Genomic DNA, 16,885 nt, shown 5'->3' on the forward strand with positions numbered 1-16,885 from the left:
AACAAGAAAATTCAGTCACAAGTTTCAATACGTTTTTATGGAAGCACACAAGGTAAAAAGTCATACAGACCCCTCAAATGAATTACAGTATTCAAGGTCCAGTGTGTAGGATTTAGTGGCATCTAGTGATGTAATTGCAAATTGCACCTCCCTAGCTTTACCTTTCCCTTCCACCCGAAAAACATGAACACCCCTATCTCCGTTCTGGGCTACTGTAGAAACATGGCAGACTCCATTGAAGGCAACCTGCTCACTCTGTACATAATAACAGTAATGAAAACATAGCTATGAATATTATATTCAATCTATGTCAATAGATCCTCCTTAATGTTACACACTGGACCTTTAAAATTATTATTTGACATATATCAGGATTTCAGTAAAAAAAAAAATTACATGAAAGCATTTAAAATCCACATTGTCTATAAAATATTTGTATTGAAGTTGAAACCTTCACCAGTGTTTTCTAGCTTGCCTTCTTCCCTGCCTTTGTTGGCACATTGCTATATTATTCCACTAACTGCTGACCAGGGAACAAAATTACCACCAGCCAAATGCTAGAAAAAAGAACAATGGTAATTTATAACAACGTTATTGATGCGCCCTGATGTTGACTGGTGGAATAGCGTGAAAATCATGGGAGAAGTTCTGCAGTCCACTCAGCTCTACGGAGCTTTTTGGCCTCTTTCAGCTAATTGTTTTGGTTTTACCGCCACGTTCTTGTTATGATTCACCCTCAGTGCTCTCATCAGCATTGTTTCAATCACCGGCAGCTGCCTAGCACCAACTGGTTTCAATCTTTATTGGATCATTTCATTCAAATAACTGCAAATGTTAACAGTTGAAGTAAAAAGAAGTAGTAACTTTTAAAATGTCAAATTCAGAATGTAAATATCTGTCTTCAAACTGTAGTAGTACAAAACCCTGATGCAGTAATAGTAAAACTGGTAAAGAAACTGTTAAGTAGTTATTAATAAAGTACATCTGGCTGGAAGATCCACAGTCAGTCGTCATGGTAACCTGTCTGTCAGGGTGTATGGCTGCCGTTGGGATAGGGGCTGATTACTGTCTCCACTTCAGTGATCTCGGTCACAAGTTCTCTGATCATAGACACACTGTCCAATGGCGGCTCAGACACTCTCTCTGGCTGCGATTCCATTGGCTGAGGGCTTTGGAGAACCTCCTCCTCTTCCTCCTCTTTTTCTTTCTTTTCTTCTTTTTTTGCATGATCTCCTCCTTTCTCTGCCTCCTCCTCATCTTCTTTTCTTTTCTCAGTCTCAATCTCACTTCCTTTCTTCTCTTCATCCGCCTTCTCTTCACTCTCTCTCTGCTCTGTGGCGCCTTCTACTGGAGATTCAGAGGATTGGCACCCTTCATCCACAGGTTCACCTCCTGTCTGACCCTCACCTCTCCCCACCTCCATCTCCTCTTTTCCTACTTCAATCTCCGTCTCTTTTTTCTCCTCTTCGATTCTCTCATGTACCTCTTTCTCCTGTTCTGCCTCTTTCTGTTTCTCCTCTTTTACCCTCTCCACCTCCCAGTTGTCCTTTATTTCTCCCGTCAGGTAGACAGCTCTGTCAGTGGTCTGCTGTGCCATCGTCTGCTTTACAGAAGGTGCTGCGGAGTTGCAACCGACGGCCTCGCTCAGTGACACAAGGCTGATTTTCATTGGACCGTCTGTACTAGGTGGGTGTGGCGAGGAGGGGCAGGGAAGCTGGACAGACGCTGTGTCTTCTGTTATTTGATCCGAGGTTGAGAGGTCAGGTGTGGCAGAATTTTCAGGCGTTGCAGATCGATCACTTTGAGCGCACTCAGCTGGAACATCTGTGGACTGCAGCGAGGATAGAGTGGACACTGAAAGGTCGGGAGAGTCTGGCGCGGGATTAGTGGATTCTGGGTTAGCAGGTGCATCAGATGTACCAGCTTCATGTGTAATAGCTGTCTCAGAGTCTGGCGTGGCTGAGTTGGAAGACCCTGCTGTAGTTGATGGCGTGTCAGTTCCAAGCTGGACCTCCTCTTGGGTTTCCTCGAAGCAAGAAGCCTCCTCTGTGGATGATTCCTCAAACTGTTGGGTCACGATGATCACAGGAGACAGAAGCGTCATGCTCTGCTCGGAGCTTTGAGTGGTACTGGGGTCAGATTTGACATCAGTGTCACCCTGAAGGCAAACGTCAGCTGTGACCATCTGACCTCCCTCCTCCACCGCAGGAGCAGGTTCTTCACTGGGTGCTGCTGAGGAGGAGTCTCGTGCGTGAATGGCTGGGCTGTCTGGTGCAGAGCAAGGAGGCGTATGTCCCAGCAGACTGTACTGACTAATGGCCAGATCAGAAGTGTCCAATAACAGATTATTGCTCTTCTTACTGGCAGCGTCTTGGACGGCTGAGGAGAGAAGGGGCAGAGTTAGAAATTAAGTTTCAAGTTCCATTTTCCATGTATTATTTAGCAGATGTTATTTTTCTGAGTAAATGAGTAATTTTTTTATTTTTTATGACTTTCATTTTTATTTTATTTTACCAAATGACTAAATAACTATTACCTCACTGCTGGATTGATCTGTTGCAGGGGTTTTTAAACAGTGGGGCAGGTAGGGATGGGACAATATACAATTTTATTCATTTAAGTTTATTATATTTTGTTTTTACACAACTTTTATTATCGGGATAATTGTGAATAACATACAGTCCTATATTAAGTTCCTAATTTATTTTGAATTGCCACAAGGGAGAGCGCATATCTTTCCAGTCACTCCAAAATCCTAATCCTGTCACCATAGCTGAAGGCTCAGCTTGCCCCCTTAAACCCTTGAATAACCTGTCTTCTTTCACACAGGTGGAAAGAAAACTGGCAAAATACACATTTAGCTGTTTATTTACAGGTCGGTATTCCTATATTTAGTTTTTCAGAAAACATATATTACTATATTCTGAGGATTTTCAAAGAGGGCTATATATGAATATATATATAAATTAGAATAAAGAGTTTTGCATTTCTTTGCTAAAATTATATTGCTGGAATTTGTGCAAGATATTAAAACAGCATTTACATCATTGAGAGTTTATAGAGATCATATTAATACATATAACAGTTATTTTACTTTATTTTGGTGGCTGGTACCCAATTGGTTGGTGGACCTCAGTATTTCTAAAAACCTGGTTACAGCCCTGCTGCACAAAATAAGATAAAAAGAACTATAACAAAGTTTTTTTTAGGCTATACATTCACTTAATGTGTGTCTGTTTGTGTGTGTTACCTGTCTCTATCTCCTTACTGAGGATGTTTCTCAGCACATCATCGTAGACATTGTGAACCAAGATAAAATTGCTGTAGTCTGAGAAGATGTACTGCTCGAACTGCTGCAGCTCCTGGATAGAAAACACATGCAATGCTTAGTAAAACCATTTGTACTGCAGTCGGAGTATAAATTTGTACACTGGAATGTGTGTTTGGCCTACAGTTTTCCACTTGCTGTCCATCCTCTTGGTGAGAGCGGGCAGAGTGATCTCCAATAAAGCTTCCTGATAGAGCCTCCTCTGGACAACTCTGCTGTCATAGTCCAGCTGCTGCTCACACACACACACACACACACACACACACACACACACACGTTTCACTTAGTCCTAATATCATCGATTTTGAACATTTTAAGTTTTAAAGTATTTGTTTAGCACATGAGTAGTTTAGAAAACAAGTAATATAAATGAGTAATAGTCTGCTTTGCAAAAGTATGCACAACCTTGTTCCATTGTTGGTCACAGATGGAGTCACTGAAACACTTATTTTCTCTGACTATTGTTACTATTGAGCTATTTTGCTACCTGAAATCTGATATAATACTACTTGAATATTACTGCTTTATTTAGCAAAAATATTACTCTAGAGTGACAGAATATGTTACATTGCACTGCATTGCACATATACACTGTATATGTGTATCTTAAAAAAATAATATACAGCAGCTTCCTATGCAGTACAGGATTTCGATGGTGTGTGCCTGAATCTTTTTCTTCACATTTCATATCTTGTATTTTAATTTCTAAAACAGTTCATTTCATGCAGATCATTGATCCTAAATTGTATTAAATAATTAGGTTGTTCACACATTCAGAAAAACATTTTCAATCCACTTTGGTCAGAAAATCACTTTAATGAACAATGTGTTGAAATCATGCAAGGTGGATTTTTTTGTATACTGAAAAGGCATTTCTTGTCTTAAAATGTATTATATATTCCTTGTTGTCATTTCTTTACCTTCAGGACTCTCTCTTTAGCTCTGTCCATCTTGACGGGAATCTGAGAGGGCTGCAGTCTGGCTGATGATTGAAGGAACAGCTCCAAGGTGTACACAGCGCTGTCCAACAGCTGGAAGATACAAAATGACAAACACTGTAGGATTTGACCTTATTCTGATTTACGTTGGGTCCTGGGTAGGCCTCGGCTGCATTGAATTTTGCAATTTGCCAAACCCAGCTGAACCTCCAACACTGCTCCGTACCTCCTCCATCTCCAGATGTGCTGAGTGAACCAGTCTCTGAGTGCTGCTTAGTCCAAACCGCTGTTTAAGGCCTTCAAGTTTCTCTGTCATGTTCTCCACCTGCCTGTAGCACTTATCCAGACTGATGGAGCGCAGAGTGGACAAGGCCTGGACAACACACACAAAACCAAATAATAATGATATTAATAATACAATGACTAAACTAAGATGCAGCCCTTGAGAAAGTGGAAATGTAAGCTAAAGTTTGTAAAAAAAAACAACACCTGTCTCTCTCACCTTGTTCATCTCCTCTGTCCCTCCATTTGTGTGTGTGAAGGCCGAGTCCATCTGTGTTTGCAGCGTGCGTTGCATCCCCTGAATCCCTGCACTTATGTTTTCTGTTAGCGCTTCAAGGATGGAGGTCATGTAAGGTGCTACAGCCTCATCGTACACTTTCTCTGCTTCTTCACATATACACACTGGAACACACACACATTCATACAATGTTTGAGAGGGACTTTTGAGGGGGAAGTTAATGAAGGACTCTTATCAGATTGTAGCCCCGGATATTAATTTAACAGCACTGTGTTTGCACTACAAATTAATTTGTTTTTTAGGTATGTTCAAACTTTTCGGGGTTAACCTTTAACTTTCTCCTCCAGGAAGCAGTGAGAGGACATTATCTGGTCCAGGTTGGATCGGATCAGGGCTTGACTGGCTGTTGCTGTTTGACGGCACTCCTCCCTCAGAGCCTCCAGGCTGGCAGTGAGTTGCTCCAGCACCAAAGTGTGGGTTGCCTGCACTGTCTATACATACAGAAACACAGGATAGTAATGTACCATAAAACAAGGATTTCCGTAAATTTACACAAGGTTAAAGATAGCAGTGTTTACAGTGTTCAAAGCTGCAGAGAAAAAAAAATTCTAATCAGATTAATATCTAAATTCTCTCAAGTGAGGTTCTGAGAAATCAGATTACAAGATTACAATCAGAATTTAGAGGAAAAATAAGTCTAAATACATGGATTCTTTTGGCCACTTGGGGGCACCATAACAAGCTGTAAACACAACACACAGACTGTACAGTTGTTTGGGCGAGAGAGTTAGCAAACAGTTTGAATGAGCTGTTTTGGTCTCCAAAAGAAAATAGAAAAATATGCTAAATGCTCGAATATGTCTGCTGTTTGGTGCTGAACGGGTGGTGTACACCGGGCTGCTGCTGCTGGAAATGAGGTTAATAAGAGCACTGAGACTGAACCAAAACAGTCAAATTGTGGGCCGTAAAAGAGGGGACAGCAGAGTTAGATGCTAATTGCCTGTGGGTTCATCACTGACAGAGCCCTTTCACATTACTCATTTGATCCATTGTTATTATAAGAAATATTGATGAAGGCCAGCTTTAAAGTCAGAATTTTGAGAATACATTTTGAATTACTTATCTCCGAATTCACTACTTCACAAACTTTATTTTTGATTTCTTTGATTCTTTGCTTTCACTAGTGATTCATTTAAACATACTTCAAGGAGTTTTTAACTGGTTATAAAACAGTCTCAGTTTAATACTGATTCCTCCATAAACAAACAAGACCATTAGAGAGATGATTGGATATTTCTATATAGTTATTCTCCTTTAGTCCCCTTGATATAAAGAGACAGTGACAATAGAAACACGACCACTTTTATCCACAGGGGCCACCAGAACCAACATTAAATGAAAGCTCCTTGTAGGGCATGGGTCAGCAAACTTTACTTTCAAACTAGACATTTTTGGCCAAAACAGAAAACTAAAATCTGTCGCGCAGAACACTGAGGTACTTCCTACCAAAGAAAAACTGTACTTTTTGAAATCTTAAAACCGGGTCAAATACAGTAAATCCAAAACAATCTGCGTGTTTGCATGTGAGTGAACTGATCCTCTCAAATGAGTGAACATACATTTACATTATATGAAGCCTTCATTCAGCGCATATAAATAAGCCAGCAGCAGGAAAGACAACATACTGATAACACACTGTAACTGAGGCCAGCTGTCACTCAGCATGTTGTGTTGGTTCAACTCACTGCCAACCACTGCCGCATCCTTTCAGTCTTCTTTCCCTTCACTCTGGACTGAAGCTGACTCTGTAACCATGGCAACACTTCATCCATCACCTGGGCTGCCAGCACCTACACACGCAAACACAATTTAATAAGCGAGTGGACGAAGAACCACCGGCTGAGAGCTATATTGTGTGTGTGTGTGTGTGTGTGTGTGTGTGTGTGTTTGTGTGTTTGCTGACTTTTTCCTCAGTGCCCAGCAGCATTTCCCAGGATTCATAGCATCCTTTGTCCTGTCTGTAGAGTCGTAGGGCTCGGACGTATGCCTGGCTCTCGTAGGATGAATCACACCAGGGATCTGCAGGAAGTGTGGACATCAAAACCTAATTTTCATGCTCATTAAGTACACATTTGATAAGATTATAGTCCCAACTCAACAATTTAATTAAACTTTAATTTAAAAAAAAAAAGATTGTTTTATTGTAGGGCTATTGTATGAGAAACAGGCAGTATGTAGTTTCTGGTCCTATTTTTATTTATTTTTTTAATTCATTGTATAATGGTCAACAAATACTATGAAAAGACCCAAACGAACAATGAATGGATCTATTAACAAGTATTGACCCTTTCTAAGTCCCGCCCCTTTTTGCTCTGTGCTCAAACTGTGCTCCAATAACAGTTTAGCAACCCTTTCCTGTGCTTGGATAGGCTCGTCAATGTTAGTAGTGTAAAAAGACAACCACATTTAGAAGATGGTTAAAAAGAAAAAGGGACATATATAGTCACATCTTAAATTAGCTAGCTAATGTCTGCAAAATGCTAGCTGCTTCAAAACAGGAGTATACCTGGTGGCCTGAGGGTTAGAGCTAGGGCCGATCAGGGACCTTTGTCACATGAAGGTCGAATGTCATTCCCAACCTCTCTGTACCCTCATTTCCTGTCGTCTCTCTAATGTCGGCTATCTAATAAAAGCTTAAAATGAACCAAACATAATTATGTAAAGAAGAAACTTGTGATTTTTAAGATGTACAGCTTAGGTAGGACCAATGGACAGGTTAGGGGAGTCAGAAAGTATTGAGAGATACATTGTTGGTGTTGGAAATCTCTGTAGAGGAAAGAAAAGTTATAAGACATGTTTCAGGTTTTTAATCTTTTTTATCTTTGCATTACTGTTTTCACATCGTGCATTAATGCTGTCACTGCTATGATTCCTACCGTCCAGTCTTTCCAGTTATTATTCCTAGTGTTACTGTGTGCAGTGGTTTTAACATTCATTCTTAGATTATTGTTTCTTTTTGTGGCACAGTTCCCCATAAGACTTGCAGGCATTCATTTCTTACTTAATTGATGGAGGACATTTAAGGAACAGAAAGCTCCACGAATGCTGAATATACTTCCCTTTACTGTCAACACCATCAGTGTGAATAATGTTGGTGTAGCTAAAAACTGACTGGCAGGCAGCATGAATCATTTCCTCTCCACTGTCACTGACATATGATGTGATGTGCTCTGGTGGTTAAAGTGTTAGGACACAGGATAACCATTTAAGGCAGAAAAAAAAAAAGTCTTTAAATTGACTATTAACAAAGATCTCAACACAGACACACCACTTCTTTAAATCTAGGTGGTTATTTAGTACAGCAAAATGACTGCTCTCCCAATATATATATATATATCTTTGGCACTTAAAGGTCCAGTTTGTAACATGAAGGAGGATCTATTGGCCGAAATGGAATATAATATTTCTTTAGTGTATAATCCCCTACAGATAAGAATAGCTGCGTTTCAGTTGAGCCTCGGTCTGAACTTTCTTCTTTGCTGTAATTAGATATGCTATGTGCTAGGCTTATCTATGTTGATAAGAACCACATTTTGTAGATGGTTATAGTATATATAGTCACATCTTAAATTAGCTTCCGTTAGCATCTACATTAAACATTAGCTAGCTTTTTACATCTGATAGTAAATGTTAGCAAAACGCTAGCTAATCAGTTCTATCTGAGTAGAGGAGAGGAGAGAGTTGACCGATGGTCCAGAAGGGGTGTGGCTTAGGGAGGCTCAGTTGCCCATTCACACATCCAGCAGACATAGAGAAACATTAGCATGCAAGTCTTAGTCAGATATTCACCTACAACTATTCCCAGCCGGAGAGAGGGATTATATAACAGCAAAATACTACACTATGTTCACCAGCTTGTTGCCTGGAAATAATTCTCTGTGGGTTCATCCCTTTGAGCGACTTCTTTTATATCTGACCAATTAGTCTCATAAATATATTGCTGGGCGCAGCATTAGGAAATTGCAGAAACTCTAACTGGGATGAGAAAAAGAGAAGTGGAATTTTTTGTGTTTTTTACTTTTTTATTAGAAAACAACAAGGCCAGCCTACACTGAATTAAAATTACAATAAAGTAATACAAGTAAACTTAGATTGTTCTGTTTTTTTAAAAAGTAACGTAGTACTTTGGGATTAAGAGTCGAGAGTCTCTGCTGGCCAGCTGTGTGTTGTTTCCTGTTACTGCTGAGGATATCTTGGTGGCTGCACAGATATGGCATGCTTTGTTTTCGCAACCGTAAGTAAAGGGGTTGTTTCTGGTTTGTATCCTAACCACACAGGAAGCCAACAGCATTAATATTTGTATCTGTTGCTAGGGCAATTGCCATCAGTTGAGTGACAAATTTAAAAAGAGGCAACCGACGAGAGCAGTCTGCTACAGCAGGTGCCAATATTTTACACCTCCATCTGACATCAAAGAAACATAAGTTGATGATGCCTATTTCAATTATTATGGCTCAATATGTATGGGGCTATTTTTTAAAAGCATACAATTCAAGTCATGGAGTATTTTACATCAATTCATTTCAAATACCTTGACTTCACCTACAGAAATGAAAAGATCAGAATTTCCAAGGAAATTTCCTTGCCATGTCGCCAAGTGCTTTCTCATGGGAACTGTTGGGTCTCTGTAAATAATGTTATAAGTATTTAAATATAATATTTGAAAAGTGTCCTGAGACAACTTTTGTTATGAATTGGTGCTTTACAAATACAATTGAATTGAATGAATTGAAGGGGGACATTTTGGGAAATAGACTGTTTGTTTGTTTTCTTTCTAAATGTACAATGCCAGTATTCGGCTTGACCGTTCTGGGCTACTGTAGAAAAATGGCGGTTCAGCATGGCGGACCCCATAGAAGAGGACCTGATCCTTTTGTAGATAAAAGCAGCTCATTCTAAGGTAATGAAAGTACACTAAAAAATAATGTTCAGGTATTTATACACTAATGAAAACATAGCTATGAATATTATATTCAATTACTGCCAATAAATCCTCCTGAATGTTACACACTGGACCTTAAGTAGCAAACTTTCTGGACAGAACCTAGTTTGCTGTTTTCCTCTGCTTCCAGTCTTAATGCTAAGCTATGCTGAACACATCCTGACTCCAGCTTCCTACTTAAAGCAAGTCCATGTAACTTTTACTGAGAAGTGGCTACTGTGGCCACAAGTGGTAATAACAAGAAAATAGCACATTGAATTTAACTTTTTTTTAAAGTTAATCATTTCACAGCCTGACCAAAAGCGAGCAGAAACCACAAACAAGAAACAGTGTTTGAGTGCTTGTGTTTTACCAAGGCTGCAGTGTCTAATACAGGTCTTGAGGACAGAGAGGAAGTGATCTCGTTCCTCTTCCTTTTGGAACAGGAAACAGGTGTAGCCTGTGTAAGGCAGGTGCAGATACACAGTGAACACATCTGGAGACGGTACCAACGAAGAAGAGTCCTCCTTCGCTCCTAAGCACACACAAAGACACACAAAGACAGCAGTGTTACAGAATGGGCATGACTGTATGGAAGCGTATTGCATTCACTGTTTTTCTGAGTAATTATTTTCCTGTTTTACGGAGTCATTTTTCTCTGTTTTTCTGAGTATGTTTTTCTTTCTTTCGTGTTAATATTTCCCCCCCTGTTTTTCGGAGTAATTTGAGGAACCTCCAACCTGGAAGTGACTCCTATGGACCTATGGTGACCTCTGCCCGCACAAAATGCCCCATCTTCAACTATCTACCGTACCGGGTCAATTTTGCTATGTATATATTGCTATGTCTAACAGATCTGAATGGGCTTTCCTTCTGAACAACCGCAAAGTCCTCAGGTGGCTGCGTAGAGTCGACAAACTAATGATAATACCATCTATATGACTTAAAGACAGGACTATCTCCCAGTGTCTTAAACCCAGATCAAAGTAAAACTTGATTGAACTAAACAAGCCGGTCATGTTTGCTTCCGTTAAATCGAGCTCTCAATAAAGGAATTAATGTGTCTATTGTTTCAAATGCTCTCTAAACTCAGAAAAAAAATTGTCCGAAAAAAAGAAAAAAAAAAAATTTCAGAAAATTAGAAAAAATGTGTCCGAAAAACCCAACATAAAAAAATAAATTACTCCGAAAAACAAACCAAAAAATAAATTACTCAGAAAAACAGACAAAAAAATTAAATTACTCAGAAAAACACAAATAATTAAAAATAAATTTTCAAGTGAATGCAATACGCTTCCGTATGACTGCATTCTCTCTGAACCGTCAATTACTTTATTTTCAACAAAATAAAAGCAGCTGAGGTTCAGGTTAACCAGTAATAGCAACTGCTGACTCTTGATAGAGCCTCCCAAACAACCCAGAAAACTAAAACTACTAAAATAAACCCACAATGACAATGACATCTCTCTTGTATCAGTCACATCCACCCTTTAGGGCTTTAGATGGTTATGAAACTGATGTTATGTTCACACCTTCAGACAAGCTTTGCCACACTCATCAGCATAACACTTTCTGAAATTAAAAAGTAATTTTTTGATCTCAAGAAAACAAAGTAAAGGAATTTTGAGACGATGAAACTGCAAAGTTTTACCCACATGTCCTCTGCACAACCAAGAAACACAGTTCTTCGACTTGACCTGAACCTGACCTATACCAACAGAATCTCGGGTTTCGGGTACAGTTCTGCATGGGCCTAAAACCCTAAAGACCTATGTCTTTAAGATCCAAACCCCAAAAGGGTAGAACCCTATTGAGCTTGTACTGGTTCATTATTATTGTTTGTCGTGTTCTGCCGTGGCTCAAATTGCTGTGAGCTGGAAAGAACTACAAACATGAAACCAGACCCAATAACTGAAAATAAACCAAAAACATGGCATCCATAAATCAAAATAACTTTTCAAAAGGGTGGGGCTTAGCAGGTAATTGTACATTACTAATTAACCATTTGTCCATTCATCATAAAACTTTTTGGGAAGAGGTATACCCAAACATTGGGAGCCCAACCCATAGGGGGCACCACAAATGCTGAAAAGTGTACCTCAAAACCCATTATACAGAATATTTACCAATTTGGGTGAAACCAAAATCTGTTTCATATTGATTGTTGCAAGTGGATGGCCTATCACACATTTGCTCTTAACTCAAGATGCCTTTGAGTAATCCTGATTAAACTCTCTGGAGACATTGTGCACCACCTCCTGAACTTTAATTCACATCCCATGAAGGGGGGACAAATGGCGTAACTTTGCAATATTTGAAATGCTGCATACATAACAATGAAACAAGTGTGTGATTGGTCTCATGCAAAGTGCTGCTTATGGTAATATTTTTCTAATGTCATTTAATAAGACAATTCTCTCCTTCCCTCTCTGGTTTTGCCAATTGTCAGTGTGAGAGAAAGAAGTTAAATTCAGAAAATCACAAACAGTGAAACTCTCAGTCACTGATGATCACATGAAATGGCTGGGTGTTAACACAGTAAATAAAGCTATTGTTAAATACTGTAGGAAATAATGAATACTACCATTGAGGATTCCGGCGCAGGTTTTCTCCAGGTGAGCTCTGGACTCCTGCTCTGTGGTGAACACCCTGCCCCCTTCTGTCTGAAGGACCAGCTTAGCTGCACATCCACGACTGAAAGTCTACAGGCGGAAACACAGACAGCAATGTCCGGCACTATACATGTCGTTCAGATTCTGAATGTAATGTTTTGTTTGTGAGAGAGTGTATGTGCAAGTGTTACCTCCACATTTTCATGTATCTCCACTTTGTAGTCTCGTTTTAGGACCGTATATCTCTCTTTGCATTTCTTCCCCTGCTCGTCCCAGCAGAAGAACTTTACAGACCCTTGGTACAGCACTTCATCCAGAGCATACTGAGGCTGCACACACACACACACACACACACACACACACACACACACACACACACACACACACACACACACACACACACACTGATTCAACTTTAATGTTTTAAAAATGTTCCAGATTTTCCGGCTGCAGCAGCATGAATGTTTAGTTCATGTTTAGTGAGTAAACCAGTGTTGATTGATGGACAGATTGACATGTGAAGTTCCTACCCCATGTGTGAGCAGTAGGCCCCTCCCCTCTTTCTTAGGCTCCACCTCTTGGTGTAAATGTCTGAAGTAGGCTTCCAAATACTGCTGACGGTAAAACACACCGAAGCTCTTGTACGTACTCTCAACAAGTCCTGGATACACACACACACACACACACACACACACAAACACATGCACATAAAAAAAATGCCATACTCTATTTATTTCTATTTAAAAAATATAAATTATTTCCAAACTGATTTATTTATTGCACAAAGCCATTGATTCAATACATAACACGGTGGTAGATTTTGTTTTAACAGATAAAATTTGTTTATTAAAGCTGCACAAATTAAATTATTTATGTTAACAATGGGTAATGTGAAACTGGACACCTACTGATGAGCCTACATAGAATTATCAACATACTTTGCAGTTCCCCTCAGTTCTACAGAGCATTTTTGCTTCTTTCAGCTCATTGTTTTGATTTTATGGCCTATTACTTTACTGTTTTGGTTAACTCTCATCGCTATTTTCGACTTTGTTTCTCGTTTTCAGCAAAAAAGTTCAGATAAACCCACTTCACGACCTGCTGAGTACCAAATGACAGACAAATTTAGCAACTAGCTGGTGAACATTGTGGGGCATTTAGCAGCTAAAGAGCTAGGTATTTTTCTGAATGAGTTGATGGAAACCAACCCAGAGCTAAAAAGAGAGTGAATACTGAATTCCTGGCGTGGACACAAGCACGACTCCAAATGAATGATTATGTTTCTCCATGTTAGCTGTGTAAATAGGTAACCGTTTGTGAACATGTTAGCTATAACAACAGCTTTATGTATGTATGTATGGATAACGCCTGACGAGGTGTCCATTACCACTCCTCTATTCTGGTCTCCATGTTGTCAATTTATTCCTCATTATGGACACCTTGGAGGGCATTATCTTGCCTATATGATGGATCCTTATTTTATATTTTCATGCGTTTCCCTGGTGACATTTGAGGGTTTAATTACCACCTGGAAGAAGCAGCCTGAAGTAGGGAATTGAATTTAGCAAAATGGCAAAGCTGCTCTTGGTCTGCAAGACAAAAATTGGGGCTCAAACACTCCACTTTAATGCTACTTAGTGGATGGTTTAATCATCCTTGTGGAGGAGAAATGTTGAATCCAATAAACCCATCCACTGATACAACATATACTGTATATGGAGACTTTAAGTTTGCCATTCAGATATAATGGATTGAAACAGGCGACCATCCCACTGCTGCTGCTCTGCTCTGAGTTCAGGAATGAGTATGGGGGACAGTTGGTGGGAGACAGGAGACAAGGCTGAGAGGAAGATAGCAATTACCGCTCTCTCTCTCTCTCTCTCTCTCTCACACACACACACACACACACACACACACACACACACACACACGCACGCACACTTACAGAATGAACTCCCCGAACTCCACAGAACAAAATACTCAAGAATGAATTATTCAATTATGACAAGCTATGTGTAAAATAAATATATATCTACATACACAACCACGAGTTTGTGGGTGCCGCGCAATTTAATGTGTCTGCCTTTTTGTCAAAAGTTTCCAAATTTGTTTCCAAATCTCATAATCTGTAGCCACACTGATGCATATGCATTTAAATACATCTTTGAAGATCAACCTACATTACAAAATTCATACTTATTAACACCTTTAAAGTGGTCTGTGCAAGGTTTGTCAAAGGTCTGCGGATTTGTAAGAAGAGACAGATTAATATACTCTCTGAGTTGGAGGATGTATATCATTAGTAATCTGTTGTTTATCATTTGTTTATACTGTATGACCATTATCACACATTGTTTGGGTCACTCTTTGGCCTGACTTTCATCTTACACACTGAGACACACACACACACACACACACACACACACACACACACACACACACACACACACACACACACACACAAACACAGACAGGACAGATCACACAACCCATAATAATGTAATAGCTGCAAATGGCTGTAATTACATTCTAGTTGGCGGTGGAGATTAGTGACAGGATGTGACAGAGCTGATAACATGTATAGGAATGCACACAATGGAATCAGCTCATGTAAGCCCATCATTTTTGTTTCATTTGTTATTTTTGTTTTCATGTCAAAGTTAATTTTAAGTTAACATTTTCATTTGTAAAATTATTTAAAAAAGCAAAAAAAAAAAAATCATCAGCAAATTTTTTATTACACTTTTCAAACAACAGTAATGCTAAGTGTTCTGGTGGCCTGGCGGTTAAGGCTGGTGCCATATAACCACAACGTCCCCGCTTTAATTCCGGGGACCTTGGTTGCATGTCACACCCCTCCCCATGTTTCCTGTCTATTTCTTTGCTGAAAGTGATCTAATAAAGGTCAAAATAAATAGTTACGTTATGCCCTCCTCATGCACGTACAAACACCTTCCAGTGCAATGCAGCCCAACGCAACGCCACCACCAACTACAGCCTGTGAAATGACCATAGATTTGAATAAACTCCTCTCTGACACATTAGATAATTATATTACACTAGACTTTGTAAAAGTCAACATGGCAGATCATTAATAATATGGCATTTGAGGACAGAAATTAGTTGTAACTTGACACTTAGCTCTAAAGCAGATGCACAGTAATTACAAGTAGAACTAATGTTACAACGACTGATGCTGCTGCTATAACCACAAGTGCCACTATCACTCACACCCTTACAGCGTCTGTTATCTCTCCTTTACAATATTTCTCTTTCTTTCTAACTCTCTGTTCATCCACTTTACTTTAATTCTGTGTAAGATAGCTGGGCCATCAAAGTCCATATGAACCATTTTAAACCATTTAGAAGTGTCCAAAGCTGCAGACTGCACCAAAGAATACTGGAAAAAACGGTAAAGAAGTAGTGATTTCTTATTTTTACCTTTGATGTTGCTGATTTTGGCCTCATCCAACAAGCCAGAGGAAGACGCTCCCATGATGTCTGTATTCCCCTTCTACTCAGGTGTCAGAAAAGCGTAATTCAGTTACTTCAATGTGTGTACACAGTGTACACAGGAAACCTGTACGTAATAAATGTCAACTAAATGAGCGGCTCTGATGTGTGAAGAGGTTTCTACTCAGCTTATTTCCTCTGTTCTCTGTGAGTCAGTGTGGTGAGCTGGGCGGGATCTGTTAGAACATGAGGTGAAATCTGTCACAGCAGCAGTCTCACCAGATACACAACTGTCACTACCTCCACTGTAAGGCCATCTGCTGGTAAACACTGAAACAGGACGATATTTTGGCTATATGGAACAATAACTTAGTCTTAGTTATGTTTTTCCATAGTTTAAAAAAAGTGATTCAGGTTACTTTATATTATTATTATTATTATCATAAAATGCAGGTAAAACAAGAAACAAGAAAAACTCTGTACCATGTTACTATAACTTGTTGATCTGAATGATAGCTGCTGGAACAAAGCTATTATTATACCACTTTGTTTTACATCTTTGGACTGTAAACCTCCGTCAAGAAGGAAGGAGCTGACTGTGCGAAGGATGAGAGTCATCATTTAAAATTAGGCTGCTTACCACTTTAACTGTCTGGTGTACGGGGATGCTGGGTTAAGCTGTGACACACCAGTCAACCTACTAGACCATTTAACAATTTGATTGAGGGAGTTTCTGTTCTGTAGAGAACCATGACACCATTAACTGAACCATGTGAAAATACGGCTGACAATTCAGTTTTTTCTGCTGTTTTTTGTCATTATGTGGCTTCTGTAAATCTGTAGACACTCAGTGATCTTCATGCAGATTCCAACAAAAACATGATATGTATTTAGATGTTACTGGGACCAATGTACAGAACATTGTTACAGCCCATTGAAGCAAACTGTGATCTGTGATTCTGGGCTAAATAAATAAAACTGACCGGACTTCGTTCAGAGCTTTGGGTGATCACATGCTGATGTTCCATCCTAACAGCAGTTTAGGCCTGTGAC

General features: G+C 39.5%; 1 protein-coding gene across 1 annotated transcript; it reads right to left on the reverse strand.

The window, feature by feature from the left end:
• Positions 1-18: 18 nt before the first annotated feature.
• Positions 19-16,041, reverse strand: LOC127360967 (protein Niban 1). The gene is made up of 14 exons (XM_051395561.1): positions 15,821-16,041; positions 12,910-13,040; positions 12,571-12,708; positions 12,352-12,469; positions 10,141-10,302; positions 6,750-6,865; positions 6,532-6,636; positions 5,115-5,277; positions 4,769-4,950; positions 4,493-4,639; positions 4,249-4,359; positions 3,453-3,560; positions 3,251-3,362; positions 19-2,379 (listed from the first exon to the last, which is right to left on the reverse strand). Exons 1-14 carry the CDS (start codon positions 15,873-15,875, stop codon positions 1,028-1,030), a joined length of 3,000 nt encoding a protein of 999 aa, XP_051251521.1. The 5' UTR covers positions 15,876-16,041; the 3' UTR covers positions 19-1,027.
• Positions 16,042-16,885: the final 844 nt, after the last annotated feature.

Source organism: Dicentrarchus labrax, unplaced genomic scaffold, assembly GCF_905237075.1.
Source record: "Dicentrarchus labrax unplaced genomic scaffold, dlabrax2021, whole genome shotgun sequence".
Classification (NCBI taxonomy): Eukaryota; Metazoa; Chordata; class Actinopteri; family Moronidae; genus Dicentrarchus; species Dicentrarchus labrax.

What these genes read in the sequence shown, in the direction of transcription:
- LOC127360967 (XM_051395561.1), bottom strand. Translation starts at nt 15,875, where the DNA reads ATGGGAGCGTCTTCCTCTGGCTTGTTGGATGAGGCCAAAATCAGCAAC. An exon ending in TGCTGGGCACTGAGGAAAAA is followed by an intron (nt 6,637 to 6,749) that starts GTCAGCAAACAC and finishes TTGCGTGTGTAG; the next exon opens with GTGCTGGCAGCCCAGGTGAT. An exon ending in TGGACAGCAAGTGGAAAACT is followed by an intron (nt 3,363 to 3,452) that starts GTAGGCCAAACA and finishes TTTTCTATCCAG; the next exon opens with GAGCTGCAGCAGTTCGAGCA.